Source organism: Scleropages formosus, chromosome 1, assembly GCF_900964775.1.
Source record: "Scleropages formosus chromosome 1, fSclFor1.1, whole genome shotgun sequence".
NCBI lineage: Eukaryota > Metazoa > Chordata > Actinopteri > Osteoglossiformes > Osteoglossidae > Scleropages > Scleropages formosus.
In genome coordinates, this window is record NC_041806.1 from 25,310,610 (window position 1) to 25,329,951 (window position 19,342).

General features: G+C 44.9%; 1 protein-coding gene across 1 annotated transcript in view; it reads left to right on the forward strand.

Moving 5' to 3' along the window:
* Nucleotides 1-17,505: 17,505 nt before the first annotated feature.
* Nucleotides 17,506-19,342, forward strand: part of LOC108930947 (rho GTPase-activating protein 39-like) — a 61,060-nt gene continuing 59,223 nt past the window's right edge. The window contains exon 1 of the mRNA XM_029255216.1: nt 17,506-17,661. Coding sequence (XP_029111049.1) covers nt 17,651-17,661 — 11 coding nt within the window. The 5' untranslated portion in view covers nt 17,506-17,650. The remainder of the gene's footprint in view (nt 17,662-19,342) is intronic.

Sequence of the window (19,342 nt, forward strand, 5' to 3'; positions counted from 1 at the left end):
GCCGACTCGACGGCGCAGCGCGGAGGGAGGGAGCGGAGGAGGGGGGGAGGGGTGTCGGGGGTCGCGCTCCTGCCAGCGACACCGTATCATTTCCGCTAAATAAAACTAAGCAGGGCTGCGAATGGGCTGAAAGGAGGTCTGGGCACAGAAATACAAAAGCTGTTCCCCTTTTTACTTTGAAAATACAACTGAGTCTCAGTTTATGCGGGGACTGTGTGTGTGTGTGTGTGTGTGTGTGTGTGTGTGTGTGTGTGTGTGTGCGCGCGCGTGAAAGCAAAAATTGCCCATAACCACGTCGTATACCGCTTTGGTTTTAGGGATTTACCTTAAATACATTACATTTATTTATTTACATTTATTTATTTAGAAGACGGGGCGCAGTGGCGCAGTGGGTTGGACCAGGTCCTGCTCTCCAGTGGGTCTGGGGTTCGAGTCCCGCTTGGGGTGTCTTGCGATGGACTGGCGTCCCGTCCTGGGTGTGTCTCCTCCCCCTCTGGCCTCACGCCCTGTGTTGCCGGGTAAGCTCCGGTTCCCCGCGACTCCGTATGGGACAAGCGGTTCCGAAAGTGTGTGTGTGTGTGTGTGTGTGTGTGTATGCGTATTTAGGAGACGCTTTTCTCCAAAGCGACTTCCAAATGGATACTATTTGTAGTGTTATCACTGAATTTGGTACCACAGGCTCGCATATGGTAAACATGTTCATGATAAATACTTTTATTATATTTATAATTTCTTAGAAAAAAATAATTAGTAAACTCTAGGAACGCAAAACATTCACACATATATGAACGAGAGAACACCGGTGATTTGGGAAAGAGCGGGGCGCTCAGATGGGGTCTGGGGTGATGAAACCCCCCCACCGCAGACCGGGTTCGTGCGGCTCACTGTCTGCAGGCGACGCGCTGAGGACCGTTAATTCGCGCGCGTCGCGTTCCTGGGAGTCGCTCACCGCGCTGCAAATACAGGTAGACGCGACTGCATTGTGCAAAACACGCCTTTAACTAAGTTCCAGCAGTACAAAAGATAGAAGGGAAACGGTCACATTTTAAAAGTTCCCCAGTTCTGTATTTCAACAAAATTCGGCGGTAAACAAACGTCTAAAAATATGTAAAATGATATAGGCCGTCGGCGAGGTCTTGATGTTTACTGTGAGCTGTGATTCATGTGGGAGAAGTGCGGTGCAAAGTGGGAGACGTGATCGTGACACGCCTGCAGTGCTCCAGGTGTAACTGTAATTACTTAAAGCTTCAAAGGCTCTTCTGGCATTCCTCAGATTATTTTAGCCTCACAATTATGGTGAGATGATTTGAGATGCACTGATTTACAAGACATCAAAGTTCTGGAATTGTTTTGAAACGCGTTTCAGGTGAACTGGTTACTAAACTGACCGCACTGAGTATGTGTGTGTGTGTTCGTGGCTACCGTGGCATGGACTGGCGTCCTGTCCAGCGTGTACCCTGGGATGGACTCCGCACCACTGTGACCCTTCACAACAGCACAAGTGATTGTTAACAGCGAGTTAGTGAGCAATTCAGTTACTTAACTCGTATTGCAACATATAGCAACGCGCGTTCATTCACAGTCACACATAATGTAACATGAGCGCACCACAGAGAACAAGATTTTCACTGCGCAAATTACCTTTTTTTTTGGAACATCGAACATGAAATTCATTGCTGTTGTGAAATACAGTACTGCACTTGAAAATATGACACAGAACAGATACATGATTAGAGGTCCATGCATTGTGGAAGGTATACTTTTTTTTTTTAAAAAAAGATTGCCTTCTAAGACTGTAATAGATATTTAGTAATTAGCATTTTCTGGAAGTAGGTGGGTTTTCTTTATTATTTAACAGACGATGTCGGGCCAATAAAAATAAAACAGCAGTGATTTGCGGGAATTTTTTTATTACGATTCATAAGAATATAACGATGATGATTTAGCTGGAGTCCTTCTTTTCCATTGTTTTCTTTCAAATTACCACTTTAATTTCATTGTGGGGTCAATCTGATTTGAAGGACAGCAGTTCCTTTCTCAGAGAGCAAGTGTCTTTCAGCTCATATTGAAAATCTGGCACACACTAATCCTAACCCCTAATAATACCCTAACTCTAACCCCTAACACACACCCGAACCCCTAACACATACCCTAACCCCTGACACTCACCCTAACCTTAACCCCTAACACCTTCCCTAACCCTAACTCTAATTCTATCCCCCTGGCACACAAGAGTCACCCAAAAAAAATGAAACCTGGTGAATAATGTTTTTCAACTTGACTTTAAATTGTCTATACAGTACAGTATTTACTTATAAAAGTATTTATTTTTAGAAGTATTTTATCAAATACATAAAATACTAATGAAATACTTTGGAGTATTTTAACAGCCTGTGTTTTTAGACTGATCACAGATTTATTCCAGTCTGGTATATACTGTATTTAGAAATAGCATTAATGACACACATTTAGCAACAGTCATTAATGGAATGAAAGACTGGAGACAGATGACAGCACAGATGACTGAAGGTGACTGGAAAGGACTCGTGGGGTAATGATGGGTATCATTATGGGTTCACAACACCTTGTCTTTATGTTGAAGCATAACTGAAGTGTAACTTGTAGGCTGTACCCTGAAAAATCTCACCATTTAAAGTCAAATTGAACTGAACATAGTAGCTCAGAAATGTCCCAGTCATGTTAAATTAATTCTAGAAAAAAATTGTACAAAATGCATTTTTAGATTATACATATTCTAGGAATACATGTCAGTTGATGAATAAAATGCTGCATTGCTGTCTATGATGGAAAATACATGTTTTGGCCATTTTCAAGCATCTAAATTTGTTTGTTTCAGCTTTGTATCAAATATGCACTAGAAATATAGGTGTGTTTGTTCAGTTCGGTTCACTTCAGTTCAGTTCTTTTTTTTAAGTGTGAAGGTTTTTAAAATATATACACACACACACACACACACACACACACACACACACACACACACACACACATTTTCAGAACCACTCGTCCCAGACGGGGTCACGGGGAACCAGAGCCTACCCGGTAACACAGGGCGTAAGGCCAGAGGGGGAGGAGACGCACCCAGGACAGGACGCCAGTCCGTCGCAAGGCACCCCAAGCGGGACTCGAACCCCAGACCCACGGGAGAGCAGGACTGTGGTTCAACCCACTGCGCCACCACACCCCCTCATTTTTAAAATATTCATTGAATAAAGGGCTCTAAAGTAAAAGCTGATATGATGAACGTAGGAATTATCATTTGTGTTGGACAGCTGAGAGGTACCAGGCATATCTGGGCTTCTCTGGGCAGCATTTCTTCTGGGATCTGAACATTTGAAGCACTGAAGCTTTTTCTAATTTTTTATGCTGAGAGGGGATCTTAATGCCAAGAGCAGAACATTTAAAGGTAGCCCCAGACACCAGCTGAAGAACAGGGACACCTTTCCATCACACCCACATCCACACTATCCAGCTCGCTGCATGACTGAAGGTGCAAAGTGTTTCAAATTGACTGCGCAGACGACTTGGCCTTTAAAAACGAAAGCTGTTTATACGCTATAAGTCAAAGGGATATTATACAGCAGCTTTGATGCCTCACAGTTACAAAGAAGGCATCTCACATTAATCACAAAAAAGGCTATGTACCCCTTCTATTAGACCTGAATAAGCCTCATCCCCTGAACTTGTATCTCACCCCAGTTTGAAAACTGTTCTCGACTCAAAATTTCTCCAGCCACTCCCTCCCATCACGTCCCATCCCTGGCCCTGTTCTCTGGGAACTGTTGTTCCTGGCACAGTCTTGCTGCTATTCCTCAGCATCAGTGTGAAGGCAGCCTGGAGCTGTTGGAGTGAGAGGTTCTCTAAAAGGATGGCGTGGCTCCCACTGTTCTGTCTGCTAACTGTACACACACATACACACATACACAAACAAACATGCCTGCACATATGTATTTTTCTCAAACTTTATTAAAACCAGTAAAGTATTTGAAAAAAAAAACACCAAAGATAATACAGTTCAGCAACATCTTAACACGTAAAAACAAAGAGGGATAACTGGATGACATGTACAGTATGTTCATGGGCATGACAGGATATCAGAAAGTGATATACCGCATACACACATTGACTGATAAACCTTCGTACAGTGGAAAACTTTGCTATTTCATGTAGAGTAAGACTGTAACGAAATGAGCCAAAACATCCTGGACTAGGGAATATAATTTCCATCTTTCGTATCATGACATTCAGCAAGAACAATGATTTGGACTTATGTAATATATTTTATATTACATAAATATAACATTTGATTTTGCAAGAGAGAAGATTTGATCATCTGAAATTTGAACATTGTCATCACACCCACCACAGCACTAAATTCCTTAGTGTTACAGTATACTGTGTTTATGGCAGACCCCTCCCGTTCCCCACCTTCCGGACCTCTGTCCTTCTGCCGGACACCCTGTTTCCCTGCCACACCACAGCATGTTACACAATGTGCTGGCTGGACATCTGCTACAGTAAAAACAACCTGCGGCACATGCTAAATCCATCACCGAGCTGGAATGGACTCCGAGTTCCAGCGGACAGGTCGAAATGTCAGCCCTTTATTGCGTGGTCATCTGTGTGTGTGCGAGAGAGTCTGCAAGGCGGGACAACTGTATAACTTGTAGGAGTGCTGCTTAAAGTATTCCTCTTAATCTCTGTTATTCTTGGGGGGGGGGGGGCAACACGTGTCTCTGTCACACTCTAATGCAGATACAATCACCGGAAGGAAACAAATATTTGTTGTCTCACATAGGTATACCAAACAAATCAGTGTAATTCAGTATCTTGAGTGTTAACTGGACAATGAGTCCTGTCTATCTAGAATATTTATTAAAAGTATAATAATAAAATAATAGTGAGAGATCTGGGAACAGCTGTAGATAATATTTTTCCAAATATTGCGTTTAAAGTGACGGTGTACCATTTGAAGATGAAAAAGACGAAGGCAATGCAGTCAAAAAAGTGTGTTCAATGCTTTTTCATGTTCCTGAGCTTTGTAATGCTGCTCTTTATTGGGGACGCCTCTAAAGCAGTGTTCTTGAGTTTTGTTCCAAGATGAAAGCTCTCTTTTTGACAGGACATATGTAAGCAAGCCAGTAACACCAGTAAAATTTGACCGTGTCTCGCAAGCCTGAAGCTGGATGCCTGGTCACTTTCAGAGAAAGAAGAGGAGGGAGAAGTCCTGGTTCTGCAGTGCCTCACCTGGGAGCACGATGTGGGGAGGTGGGGGGGGGGGGGGGTTTAAAGGGGAAAGTGGCTATCAAGAGGAAGATTGATGAAGTGTGGACTGAACACAGAGGCCTTTTCCTGTTTCAGCAGTTGTCCACTCCTTATGTTATAGAAAAGAGGAAATTATAGAAAATATTATAGAAAAGGGGAAGTTGCTCACAGTCCCAATCATAGCAGATCACTTGACAGAAGTGAAGGTCAAGAAATCCCTTTATATTGCTGGAAAAGAAACAAAGAGGTGCACTGTTAGAAGAATGATCTGCTGAACTGCGGCAGAAAAGCCAAAATCTCTGCACCACTCTTCTACTTTTCCATGTTCTTTAACCCCGTTTAACAACAAGGCAATTCCTGATGTGAACATGTGTGATTACAGTCATACACAAACATTTTAGGAAAACAGGGGGCATGGTGGCGCAGCGGGTTTGGCCCGCTCCTGCTGTCTGGTGGGTCTGGGGTTCGAGTCTTGCTTGGGGTGCCTTGCGATGGACTGGTGTCCCATCCTTGGTGTGTCCCTGCGCCCTGTGTTGCCAGGTTAGGTTCTGGTTTGCCGTGACCCTGCTTGGGACAGGTTGTTTCAGTGTGTGTAACTAGGGAAATGACAAAAGCCCCTGTTCCACTGCAGTCCATTGTGTGGTTTTCTGAAGAAAGTCCATTTATACCTCCAGACTGTAAACACACTGGACCTCCAGAACATCCAGCTGGAATGAATAAATTTAAAAGTAAAAGCTCACGCTCACTCTGTCAAAATCATCAAAACATGGGTTTAACGTGGTAATTCTGGATTAACGAACAATTTTTTTTTTTGTCCCTGAACTGTAAAGGAATTTTTTCCTCTCAAAATTGTGCTGTATTTGTTACCATTACCACAGTTGTCTCATGGTGTCAGAATTCTGCTTCAGATGCTAGAAAACAAAACTTTTTTTGTTCTTCATACTTTACATTAAATAAGATCATAAAGACTATAAAAGTTACTGAGTAGTCAGTGTAAGAGCTTGTATTTGAGTAAGAAAGTAATAACACAGTTTTGCTCAGGCACATATTTAGGCCTTTGTTTTACCCCCTCTCTGCTCCATCCTGTGTAATACTTTGCTTTCAGCATATCTGGCCGAACTCTGCTGTCTCTCTGGTGGACGGCCACACCTTCTCTAGGACACGTGAGCTGTCTTTTCTAGTCCTGCAAAGTGGCTACACCCCAGTCTCCTTTCGGGAGACCAGGTTGCACCACCATTTGTTAAATGTTCCAGGAAAAAAAACACAAAGCTAGAGTGCGCTCTGTTCCCAACAGGAAACTTGGATACAGACCACATTTCACTTCTAAATATCTTCTTTAAGAGTTTTTTTGGCTAAAGTGCTCAATGTGAGAAGGTGAACAACCCAGAAACAACTCTGATGGATGAGTTAACCTTGTCAACACTCTTGGCTGTTCTCGTACTGTATTTTCAGCAGATAAATGAAATAGTTCACATATTGAATATATGATGCGTAAGAAGTTGAACTTCTTTTCCTAAATAGATGGACAAACTGACTGCCTCTATGAAAAAATGACTACATGTACTCAAGTGCAAAGTTCTCCCTCTGACAGTCCAAACACAAGAGGTTGGATCGTGGATGAGCCAAGGTGGATGTGTGGGTATTGTGATGTGGATGAGAAGTAGACTGTTCACGTAGTGTGAGCTGAAGGTATGGGCAGAGTGAAGTGGGTGTCCGGGTTGTGTAAGGTGACTGTGTGTCCAGTGTGAGGAGGGGTTTTGGGCAGCTCCACTGTGCTCCGGCGAGTCTATTCTCCACCATTGTTCTTTTCCTGTGGAGACGAGGAGTGAGCTCAGCGAGTGCCCTTATTTCCCGCCGTTTCTCCTCCACCTCCTCTCTGCACAGGAGCTCCATGACAGAATGACAGATGCTGGTCTTGGCAGGTTTGCCGATAAGAATGTTTGGTTAGGCTCGGTGCAGAGCCCAAACCCAGCACAGCTGCCTTATCTTGTTAATGTAGAACTTTCTTTCATGGCATGTGTGAGTTAGTGACCAAGAACCCTTCGGCAGCACTCTAAGGAAACTGGGTTTGTGCCATTTACCACAGTTTGTGCCACTTACCACAACCTCCGTAAAACATTCTGCACACTCAAAGTGCATCTTCAGCTCAACAGATGTTCTGTTGAAAATTATATTGGCTTTGCAATGCTGCATGATGTTTGCTTAAATCTGTCACTTGAAACAAATGTTTTAATAAAAACAAGCTCTAAGAGGACATCCAAGTGCAAAGGGAATTTGATGTAGCTATACAACATATGAACATAAAGACAAAGACAAGGTCCTCTTCACGCGAGAGGGACTCCACACGAAACTTTAAAGTAAAACATTTTTAGTTGAAAAAGCACTCTTCAAAGCATTTGCCATGATACTCCCAGCACTTCAAGGAAAATCCTTAGATTTTCATAACTACTGCTGTAATGGGGCCTGCACAAGTACGGAATTTACTCTCTGTTCTTGTCTCCTGAGATATGTGTCATCTCTCTCTGTCTGTGTTGAATTTCCTTTCTCCATCTACATGTGTTGAAGGGCCCTTGAATCTCAGCCACAAAGTTCATGCTTAGCTATGAGGTCCATCTTACATTCTTCTTACTGAAATTTGTCATTAGGGCATGCAATCCGTTGAGCAATACAAGAACTTGGCCATTACCAGAAGTGGCCTTTGTCTTCTCAGACAACAGAAGGGAGCAGGATTGTGAAGCACTTGGTTTTTGGACTTGTCTGGTTTGGGTTCACCTTATTCCCAGCCTCTGATTCCATGTAGACTTGAATTTCAAGTTCAAACTCAAATGCTGCGACCAGATTTCCCGGTTGTCGCAGAATTTTTTACAGGTTAAAAATATGTACAATGACAGATAATATCAAACCAAACACAAGCTGCTTCATAAGTTGCTATGAGACACTGCAGCATTATGCTTTGAAATATATACATGTTTTACTTTTTTCAAAAGGTTACTTCAAGTGGAATGCAAGACTTGCCATGTCGGGTAATACCTGTAGTGAAGGTCATTCTCCTTTTGCTCCATAACTCAACAGATGCCCATGTGCTCCTCAAGTTGTTGCTCATTTTTGTCCTTCTTTTTCTTGAGGAATCAAAGATGGCCTGGAGGGGGCCTGCTGGAAAGATTCATTCAGCTGCGAGTTGGCAGCATTCGTTGGAACAAATACTGATAAATCTGAAGACATTGTTTCTGGCTATATGAGCTCTGGTGACAGGAGGGAGGAGGTCCCTGCTGAGTGAAGAGAAGTTATTTTTTTCATGCTATGAGTTACTTTGTGAAGTTCACAGATTGTGGGACACTGGCTGGAGAGCTTAGCAGCTTTTCTGTTGTGTATGGGGAGCTGAAATATGATCTGTTATTGCGTTCCTTTGCACCAATTCATTACTTGTGCATCTCTTTGTTCTCAGAGGGCTACTGAAACCAGAGCCAAGGGTCTGCAGCCTGCTATCAGGGGGAGGAAGTGACCGGGTTTTGCCCCTGGAGTCCAGTTGAGGAGCTGATGTGTTTTCTCTTCAAACATGCCACTCACCGGCGTCCAGTACCATGCACTTTCCTCCTCCTGATAACGCCTTCACTGTTATGGATGAGGCTGGGGCTCCTCTCCCTGTTCTCTTTTCCCATTCGGACGCTGGTCATTTAACCCAGGATGCTAGAACATCTGCAAATATAAGAAAGCATATCGAATTTGAGTTGAGTTTCTGCTGTCCAAAATGTGCGTTTAAAGCAACAGCAAAACAACGTGTTTTCTTGGCTCATCTACAAGAAACTTTTTAGGTCCTTATTTGAACCGATAGGTATTTTAGGATATCTATCTATTGGAGTCCCATCCAGGGTGTACCCCACCTCAGCCCCATGCCCTGTGATTCTGGGATAGGCTCCGGCTCACTGCGACCCTGCTCAGGACAAGCAATTATTGAAATTGGATGGATGGATGGATGGATGGATGGATGGATGGACATCTAGCTAGGACACACTCAAAAGAAGAAATTGTGATTAAATGAGTAGTTTTCTTTAGATTTCATCCCACTTTAGGTATTTTTGTATTTCCTTTCAAACGGTCGCCATTAATTCAAAAAGTGCTTTCCACACATTGGACTTTTTTCTGTTAAAGCCACTGATGTGTTTACATGCAGCAGGTGGCAAATAAGTGTTTGTAGGGGCCTGGAGAGAAAGTAAGGACCGAGATATGCAGCACTCTTTACTGACAGAACCGCTAGGGCATTATGGTCCCATCTGTGGTATGGCGCGGTGCCGCAGGCGACACCAGGCACACTTCTGCAGCACCCCTTGACAGCTCATGAAATCCCGAAAGCCCCCCCCAGCCCGTGAGCGCTGTGTCACACTGTGTCGTGGCTTCATCCAGCCACCAGAGGGCATTACACCTTTCTGACTGTCTTTACTAACTGATTTACTGCTTGTTTGGAACCCCTTTATTTGAACATATATCAGATCTTCTCAGTTTTCACCTTCACATCCTTTTGATCCCGTTTTCGGTTCCCACTCACCTAAATACGTCGCCTGTTTCTGCATCCTATGGCTGCTGTGTTACCAGGGTTCAGCTCTTCTGTGCTTCTGGGGGTCCTTCCAGGTCCTTCATTTGTCCCCATTATGCCACCCTAACTCTAACCCTGTCCTATCCTATCCTAAAGCTCTTTGCTTTTGGGGCCCCACTTTGGACCTTCAGAGTTTTTCTACAATTGCTTTGTGGCAAAATTTCAGACATCAGAGGGAAGCTTGTCGATCACACAGTAGCACACTTCTAAAGTTATAGTTGGAAAATCAGGAAACTCTTGACTGGGGAGTAACTCAGGAGATCCAGGACATTGCACATTACATCTCCCAACAGCCCCAGAAAGTCCAATAGACAGGCAATGAGCCTAAACCCTTGTGTGCTCACCTGGTGAGGGTGGTCAAAGGCTACGAACCTGGGACATAAGGAGGAGCATTAAAATTCAGAGGACCATAATTAACTGTATCACTTCATTCTGTGGAGAGCAAGTCTGCATGTGTGGCATCAGGGTCATTCTGGACATGATTTTTTCCCCTTTATGCATTTGTGTGCTGAACTTTCTGTTTTCTCCCCCTGACCGCAGTATTTACTCAGCTGTGCGGTATTTCAGCTTCGTACCTCAGCATAGCTGCTGTTTACCAAACTGCGTCCCTTTCTGCAGCTAGTGCTCTTCTGAAACTGTCCATCCCGATGCTCCAGACTCGGAGAAAATGCAGGCATGTGCTATAGAAATGACCCACACACCTGGCAGGTTTTGGATGTATGAAGAAACTTTCACAGAGGTCCAGAAATGAGTCATGCAAAAATTTATGAATTAATGTTACTGCGTTTGTGCATGTTTAACACAAACATCAGTTTGAAACATGGATAAAGGTTCTGATACACTGCTACAAGCTCATCATTTTAAGTCATCAGCTGTGTGGATCAAAGTACCTGAAATAAGGGAGTGTCAAGCGTAGTACCACTCAGATCCCTGGGATGTGCCCCTTATCAAAACCCTTGCAGTTCAGATCCTGTGTTGACTTCCTTGCGACCGTCTGCTGTTAGGGTTTATTTGTTGTATTCTATGCTCTCATGCTGAATGACAAAGCAGCATCTTGGTCCACCTAGTGATGAAGCAACATGGTGTTGTTGCGCTCATGCTGTCATACTTGATTTTGGTTTCCCCAGAGTCGGTGTCCTCAAATGCACTGAGACGGGAGCAGTGCAAAAACGGGCAAAGCCATCAAGCAATCCAAGTTAGCATCAACTCCCCTGAGACTCGTAGGGCCCAGGAACCCATATGAACCCAGGTTTCATCTGCGTTTTAAAGAATGCTTTCGTGGCCAACCTTCCAGAGTGGGTCGAATGGTCTGCCTGCTGGCGGTATGCAGGGAGCTGGAGAGTGTCACGCCTGCGCATGGTCTGTAGCACAGACACTTTGTGCTCCTGCACTGCATCTTGGGTCCCGTGGGGGTCCGCAGGGGTCTGCACTAGAGCTGCTCTCCCTCAAACCCAGCCTAAAGCCCCCCCAAATGACTTTGCCCAGCAACACTTCAATGGCAGTACATTTCTGCCTTGCTTCCCCCTCTTCTCTGTCTGCCCTCCAGCCTTGGGGAGAGCGGACCCAGACCCCTGACCACGAAGGGCCTCTAACACTCGGATCCAAGCACAAGTCTCCATCTCTGTCACCTTTGTGCGTATGCAAGGTCCACCGGGCACACCTGCAGTGGAAGAGGTGAAACAGACTCTGCACTTGCATTTCTAGCATTTTTCATTTTTCCGTTCTTATGTTGAGTCGTGGAGGCATTTTGTCCAGACTGACTTGCCCAACTTTTACCCATTGATACAACAAGATAATTGGAATGATACTTATCTGATTTAGGTCTCATTATATCAAGACTCAAGATAAATGCCTATTCAGAGTTTCTAAGTCATACGTCCATATGTCACATTCCTTGAAAACTGCACCACTGTGGTCATACTTCAGTTGAACTTAAACATCTAGCATGTTTAAAGTATGTAGAGGAGGACCCCAGGTCATGTATCTGCAGCAGCCTCCACTAGACAAAACACTCTAGTTTTTTGTCATATTAAATCTCTTTTTGAACCAAAAATTCCCGATCTTCAAGCCAGCATGTGCTGTCACTTCACTGTGCTCAAAGGAACAACTTTTAAAAAGAATAAAATTATAACATACCAGATTACCATAAAAATGCAAGAATACACACACACACACACACACACACACACACACACACACTTTCTGAACCGCTTGTCCCATACGGGGTCACGGAGCCTACCCGGCAACACAGGGCGTAAGGCCAGAGGGGAAGGGGACACACCTAGGACAGGACACCAGTCCATCACAAGGCACCCCAAGCAGAACTCGAACCCCAGACCCACTGGAAAGCAGGACCCGGTCCAACCCACTGCGCCACCGCGCCGCCCCAATGCAAGAATAAACAAAGCTATATCTTTTCATACCATCATGTTCGTGGATGGGGAAGTCAGCCAGAAACGGCTGTTGATGGAGAAGGAGCAATGAGAGTTTTGGTTATGGAGTCATAATCCTTTAAAAACAATTTTCATGTTGCAGCAAAGAGATTTTTCACATGATATCATTTTTCATATCAACCTTTTGAGTATATAGAGTCAGAACCAAGTCTGTTGATGCTCAGCTTCCAGGTTTCTACAGCTGCACTTAGATGACTGCGAGCCTGTCAGTAGATTTACTCTCACACCAAAGCCCTTGTAGTCCTCCAGATATCATTTTTTGGAAAGCGGTATTAATGCGTTTATCTCAATGTACTGTGGCATGCGGCTGTGTTGTTTTCAGTGGACATACTTTGTGGTCACTGAATAAACAAGAGTTTACCTTGTTCAAAAACCAGGAAAATACTTTTTCCCTAAGTTTTGGCTCCATATGTCAGTAATTTTATGGCATTGTGTATCTTGGCCAGGACCAGGAGTTCATGATGGATGATGGGGAGAAAATCACTCTGGCCTGAGTGCAGACATCCAAATTGCTTTCAGCTGATCGCTTTGTTTCAGCTGATATTTATCAAGTAGATTATGGTACACCTCTCTGTTTACCACACTAAGGAACACAGTCAAGAGGGTGGGTGTATTTTTTTTTTTCCTCAACCAGTCAGATTATGCAGTCAGTATACACAAGTGTACAAGGAGTCAGTGTACACAGTAAGTAACGGGGTGGTCACCATGCCGCCTTTGACCGTGTGCAGGTGACGGGTTCTCGATATACCGATACTCACTTTAAGGCGTCTTGAAAAATCTTTTTTTTCTACATGATGTGACTGTAGCAGTATGCAAGCAGTGCCAAAGCTGACGTTCAAGTTTCATCAAAGCAGGAACACTCAAAGAAGCCCAACAGAGTAAGAAGACTAGGGAGAGTCCTCCTTTCCATGGTGTTTCACTTTTATATGCGTTTCACGGTCAATGGAGAAAGGCGTACAGTTCTTCCTGTTAATACACTGCAGTATTTTACCAAAACCAGTATTTTATTTGAGGGTCCAATAGCAGGGGCTCCTTGGACGTTTAGGGTGCACATCTTTCATAAACCACTATGTGACCTGTTGTCCTGCTTTAAATATCAGATGGAGAATTCACTTGTTTTCCCTATTTGAGTCCTTGGCCTATGGGGTAAGAAGAGTACCTTACCTGTACATTACTACAGGTGGTACCCTGGTACACTGCTACCGTAGCACTATTGAATCCCCATGGTTGGAGACCTAAAACCCAAAGCAACGTTTTACATTAGGAATGACGTCAAATGTTTGCTTCTTGAAATTGCTTGATTTTTTTTCCATTATGCTGAACATTGCACTAGCTGTAGGTTGGTAAGCAGGTGAGAAATGAGCTGACAGGGTTGTTTTCATGCAGCATCACTGTAATTAAAGACATAATTTCATACTCCAGGTACTCCAGAAAAATCTGAAATCATCATTTTTTCATATCCCTTAACGAAACCCTTTTTCCAGTTTTTATTGTAATTTTATTAAACCATTTCAGAGAATCACAAAGAGCTTGGCAGAAGTTATCTGGCTGACTAACTGATCATGGGAATTTATAAAATTAAACAAAAAGGAGAAGGAATGTTCAACCACAGTGGCTGTGTGCTTTAGAGAAATGTTGCCATTTTGGAATGGGGGTCAAATATATAATTGCGTAATGCACTTCAGGAGGGAAATTGCTTCCTTCCGTTCATGTTCGCCCACCTGTGTTGACCTTTGCAGCTCCATCATGGCAGAACACGTGTCCAATCAGGACGGAGTCCCTGAGCATAAATGCCGCAGGCGCGGGATGCTCCCCTAAACCAGGGTGTTTCTGGGTTCGAGTGCTTCAGCTGTCAGCTCCGATAGTCTGGACATGAGTATTAGTGGCAGGGGAAGAATGGCATGTTTACTTTCTTGTCCGCAGCAATATCCTGACCCTTGTGTTGATCCTTAGTGCCGTACTACTGCCCAGCATCCATCTACTGACAGCCAGAACACCCTGCATCCTATAAGGAACACCAGGGATCATAGCAGATGAATGAGATCTGAAAAAAATGGAAGGGGGATGCAGGGAGTACAGCGTTTATTTCACATTTAACAAAATGCTCTGACGTGCAATTGCCGTGTAACAGGACAGGGCTGCAGAGGATCTTGGTCTCTTTGGGTGTTTCATAGGTTAGGAAATGTAGAGCTTTTTAAACAATCGCATATAGCTAGACGGAGTCTCACAAAGGGATTAAAATCACTGCACTAACCCTAACCATAAGGAGCAATTCATGTGACTAGAGCCTAAGAACACACATGGTCCAGTGTGGTGTGTCTCTCACAGTAGCAACCAGAGCACAGGGAGAAGCTTTATGGTGTCTGTAACATCACTGAGTCAAGTTAACAGTTGGCATAAATGTCTTAAACCTGGAAAGGACGTGCAAAGCCATAAACAAAATGACATCACTGAGAACTACTGAATGGTCACAGTCAAAATCAGCTGATAGCATATTTGCTAGAGCTGCTACCTTTGGATCTTAGGGTTGCAGGTTTGAATCCCACCTGCAGCTGTAGTATCCTTGAGCAAGGTACTTACCCTAATTTGCTCCAGTAAAATTGCCCAGTTGTATAAAAGGGTAAATAATTGTAAGTTGCTTTGGAGAAAAGTGTCAGAAAAATGAATGAATGTACACTTTGTAAGAAGTGAAGTTACTGGTAACAGATGCATGGGGGATGAAAGAATATAAAAAGTGAGGTCATTTCCAGAGGTGTGTAAGAGTCAATATGAGATGCTTTGGAAGGGAAATGCATGCACTGATATGGCCTGTTGTGGACATGCTTGATACGTTTCCCTCGCTCAGGATGTGGGCCTTTTACTACGGTGCCTACTTCTGTCTCATGCTGGGAAATTGTGGTGCCAACTGCTGAGCGTGTGGCTTCACTGATCCGAACCTGCCTTGGTACTAACTGAGGAAAGATGTTTTGTTCCTCCACCAGGACTGGGCCAGCAGAAGGAACAGAATGTCTTTCCTCAGTTAGTACCAAAATAAAGTGCTTTATTATTTATAGATGCTGTACACTTTACTACAAGACATTCAGCAGTGTGGTTGGAGAATCTGAGATGGAGCGGGGACTGGAGTTCAGCTGCTTCTCTCTGTAGAGAGGGATAAGAGCGCAGATGGAAGGTGAGAAACGGAGCCCATGTGTCGGCGCTGGTAAAGAAACGGATCGGCGACAGTTGCATTCCTCTTCTGTGGGCTCAGTTCCAGACGTTTGCCAGTATTGTAAGATTCTGTGAGACCCTCATCCAAGACTGCTCAGCTTGACCCCCGTCGACACTACCGCCAGGGAAGTACACGTGTGGACTGGACAGGAAGCCTGCCAATTTGTAACCCAATCCAGAGGCCGGAAGAGGTCCAGAAGCAGCCCTCAGAGCTTTCAGCAGTCATATTCATCACAGGGCTTGCCCCACACTCATTAAGTCACATCGCTAAGCTTAACTAAACATCTGGTCAATAAAATAAATGCTTCCAGGTTAGTTAGAGCCTAGGTTGTTAAGGCATCTGATCCCAATTACTATTGGACCCTTCCAAGCCCGTTCACAGATAGAACCGCGGCAACGGAAGGGAATTGGGCAGTAAAACAGATACACGTGTTTTACTTTTTCTTATAAAAGGAAAGGGATCAACACATTCATTGGTTTCTGATGCTTCTTGACTGAATTTCTTTTTTTTAGCTTGGAGGCAGGTTTAATACAAGAACATGAAGCAGTCGCCTAGGTGACGGGGTTCTGTCTCCTGAAACAAATTTAGTCTGAGGGACAGTCAGAGTGCATTGGTGCAAATCTTCAAATGAATGGGATCAGAACTTTGTTTATTCTCAGGTCAGAAAGGAGGCCGGAGGCTGGCAGACAGGTTGATATCGCCGAACATGAGGCAGCAGATAGCGTAGTGCTGAGAGCTCTAGCCCCGGCAGAAAATTGATTTACAATCTCTGCAAACATAGGTACTAAGCTCAGCAGTACTCTACTAGAAAAATTAAAATATTATAGTAATTTTGTTTATTCTATGAATGTTTCTGATATATAAGTTACAATAAACAAAATATTGAGGCATGCAGTAGTAATGCCTGCATTCTCCACCTATATATGATTAGTTGTGAGGTACGTCCCCTGCTTTAGGTGCCAGGAGCTGCCCATGAAACCATGACTCGAGGCTGGACTGAGGGCTGTATGAAGAGGAGGAAGCATGTAATGCTGGTAGAGTACAGTACAGTTGTAACTGAAGCATGTTATTACTGAACATGGACAAGAGAGGGAGCCACAAAGAACATAACCATGAGACCAACCACCGCTTACCCCGAGCAAGGTCACAGTGAGTCAAAGCCTACCTGTTAGCATACGGCGCAGGGTCGAAGGGTGAGGGGACACACCCCGGACGGGATGCCAGTCCATCATAAGGCACCCCAAGCAGGGCTCAAACCCCAGACTCATCACACAGCAGGCACTGGCTGAACCTGGCATGCCACTGCACCCCACGCTGTAAGAGCAGTACAGTTTCATTAAAGTTAATTTAATTTCATATTCGATTCATTGAAATGTTGAATTTGGGCCTCTGGGTTCCAATATGAGTTCAGTGCTGGCTCAGTCTGTATGGAGTCTGCCTGTTCTCCCTGTCTTTGTGTCGCATGTTATTCTTCACATTAAAATAATTTTACATCTCTTCCAAATGGGGCAGCACAATATGAAATGTCCCGAGGCATGCTAAGCTGTCGGAGAGCCTGTCCGGGAAAGGCACCGGACCACTGTGACCCTGAACTGAACCAGTGATTAACAGCGACTGAGCGAGAGTTTCGTTGCTGTACCAGAAACAGCCGACAGGTGTCGCTAATGTATCGAATAAAATGAAGGATAGAATTTTATGTAACGCCCGAATGTAACAAATATAAAAAAGATCCATGACATTTTTTAAAAAAAAAAAAAGTCCTAGACTTAATTTAATATTTTGAGAAAAAATGAATATTGGTGCATCACGACTGTTTCACTGCACTGTATCACCGTTACCCACTCGTAAACTACAATACCCATATTTCAAAGTGTCGGCGGCGGCGTGTTACCATAGGGACGGCTGTACATGTTGTCGACGTGCGCGCCCCCAGGCGCCCAGGTACGTCATGTTGTTGGTGGTGACAGGGACGCGGAGAGGCAGTGCGTGTTCGCGCGCGGAGAGCCCGCTAGCTTAGCCGGGTAGCTGCTCAATTGCCGCAGCGGAGTCCTCGGCACCATGGCTCACGTTTCGGGCTTTATTACGGTCGGATTTTGACAGGAAAACACCGGCACGATGACGGAAAGGTAAAACCAAGGTTTTAATTATGCGTCTATAATATATCATATGTTATATATTATATATCATATACAAGCGGTATGTGCATATTTTATCATGCATTTTTCCCAGGTGCTCTGACACGGTGCTATATAATATTCATTGGGTGTCAGCCAGTGGTCCCGAGCGGAGCCCCGTGTGCGCGAGCGCGCGCTGTGCGCTTAACTGTTGCTGTCCAGGTGAAGGCGGCTCTCCGTCTGCGCCGATTGTGGGTTTTCACCGGGGCTGAGCGCACATCATCATGCGATGCAGTGAGAGATGAAGGGAAAGCGAGGGTGTCCGCGCGGGGTTTCTTTCCGAGCCGTAATTTTGACACGTTTCCATCATTTGCGCGCTGAGGGCAGCGGAGTGGAAGCGGCGCCGATGCGGCTCCACCGCCCTGACGGATCGCGGTTCCGGAGCGCGGCGAGCGGCGCCTCTTCTTTACTTGCTGCACCGGCTTCAGCACACCGTTGGTTTGCACCGCACCGTTGGTGGTGCTACACACCCTTCCGTACCACGGTGAACCATCATGTCAGATACAGTATGGATCCCGGATAACGAGGCTGTACCTGTCAGCTGTCTGAGCGGCCGAAACGTTATTATAATTAATCCCGCTTGGTTTATGTTGCGAGAAAATTAATTAATTTTTTTAATATAAATACACATTATTATGTGGTTAAGTAATGATGTCCCGGTCGCATTCTGCTGATAATCGGCCCAGAAATGAGACTGGATGGCCGGGTGGCTGGTTTTTCTTAATTGTGATGTAGCCGCTGGAGTTTCGCCGCTGCACGGACAAGAGTGATGCGGGCGGACCCGTCGAACCCGAGGCCGAACAAGCGCGGGTCCATTTCACCGCCGACAGCCGCAGCGAGGCGCTTCGCAACGTATTATTCCCATATAGAAATTAAACCTGCCCTGATGAGAAGATTCCTATCCCTTATTCTCAATTAAAAGCTCCCCGTGGCCGCAGTGTGTGTGTGTGTGTGTGTTTTAATGAAAGTAGGTGTGGTTTTTCACCCCGGCTGTATTATATGTAATTTTAATAACTCTTGGACGCGCGTGTCACTTCAGCGCCGATTTGTAATCGACACGTTGATTATAAAACGACTGACACATCCCGAACGGGTGACGTCGCCGATGCATGTGCGTGTCCTCGAGAGCGGGCGCGCGCCGCTCCGTCCCCGCGCCGCGCGCTGTCGCTGACGCGGCCCCCCTGCCCAGCGACACGTGGGCGCCCCTGGCCGCTCTTTATAAGATGCCTTTTCAAATGTGGCCTATTATTTCGCGTCGAGCAGTGTATGTTCCACACAGATGTTGAGCGCATAGGAGAATTTTTATAATGTGCAGTATTGGCACTGCGGGGGCGGGGGGTGATTTATTGAGACTCCTGCTTGTCATATCTGCAACAGTGAGGCTGAAATTAGAGGTGGATGAAGACTAAAAACCTTCCAGACAAAGAGCACCAAACGAATGGCATGTAAACGCGCCTTTGCCTTGTTCTGCACTAGGGTCCCAGGGACTGTCCCCCAGGACAGCAGTGACGCACACAAACTGGACGTCGTGACATCCGATCCAGTGGCCTCAGCTGTCCGCAGGCCGTTATTGGCCATTCGTGCGCTTAAATGGAGAACTTGTTTAATTTACTCTCCGTCTTTGTCCCTTAAT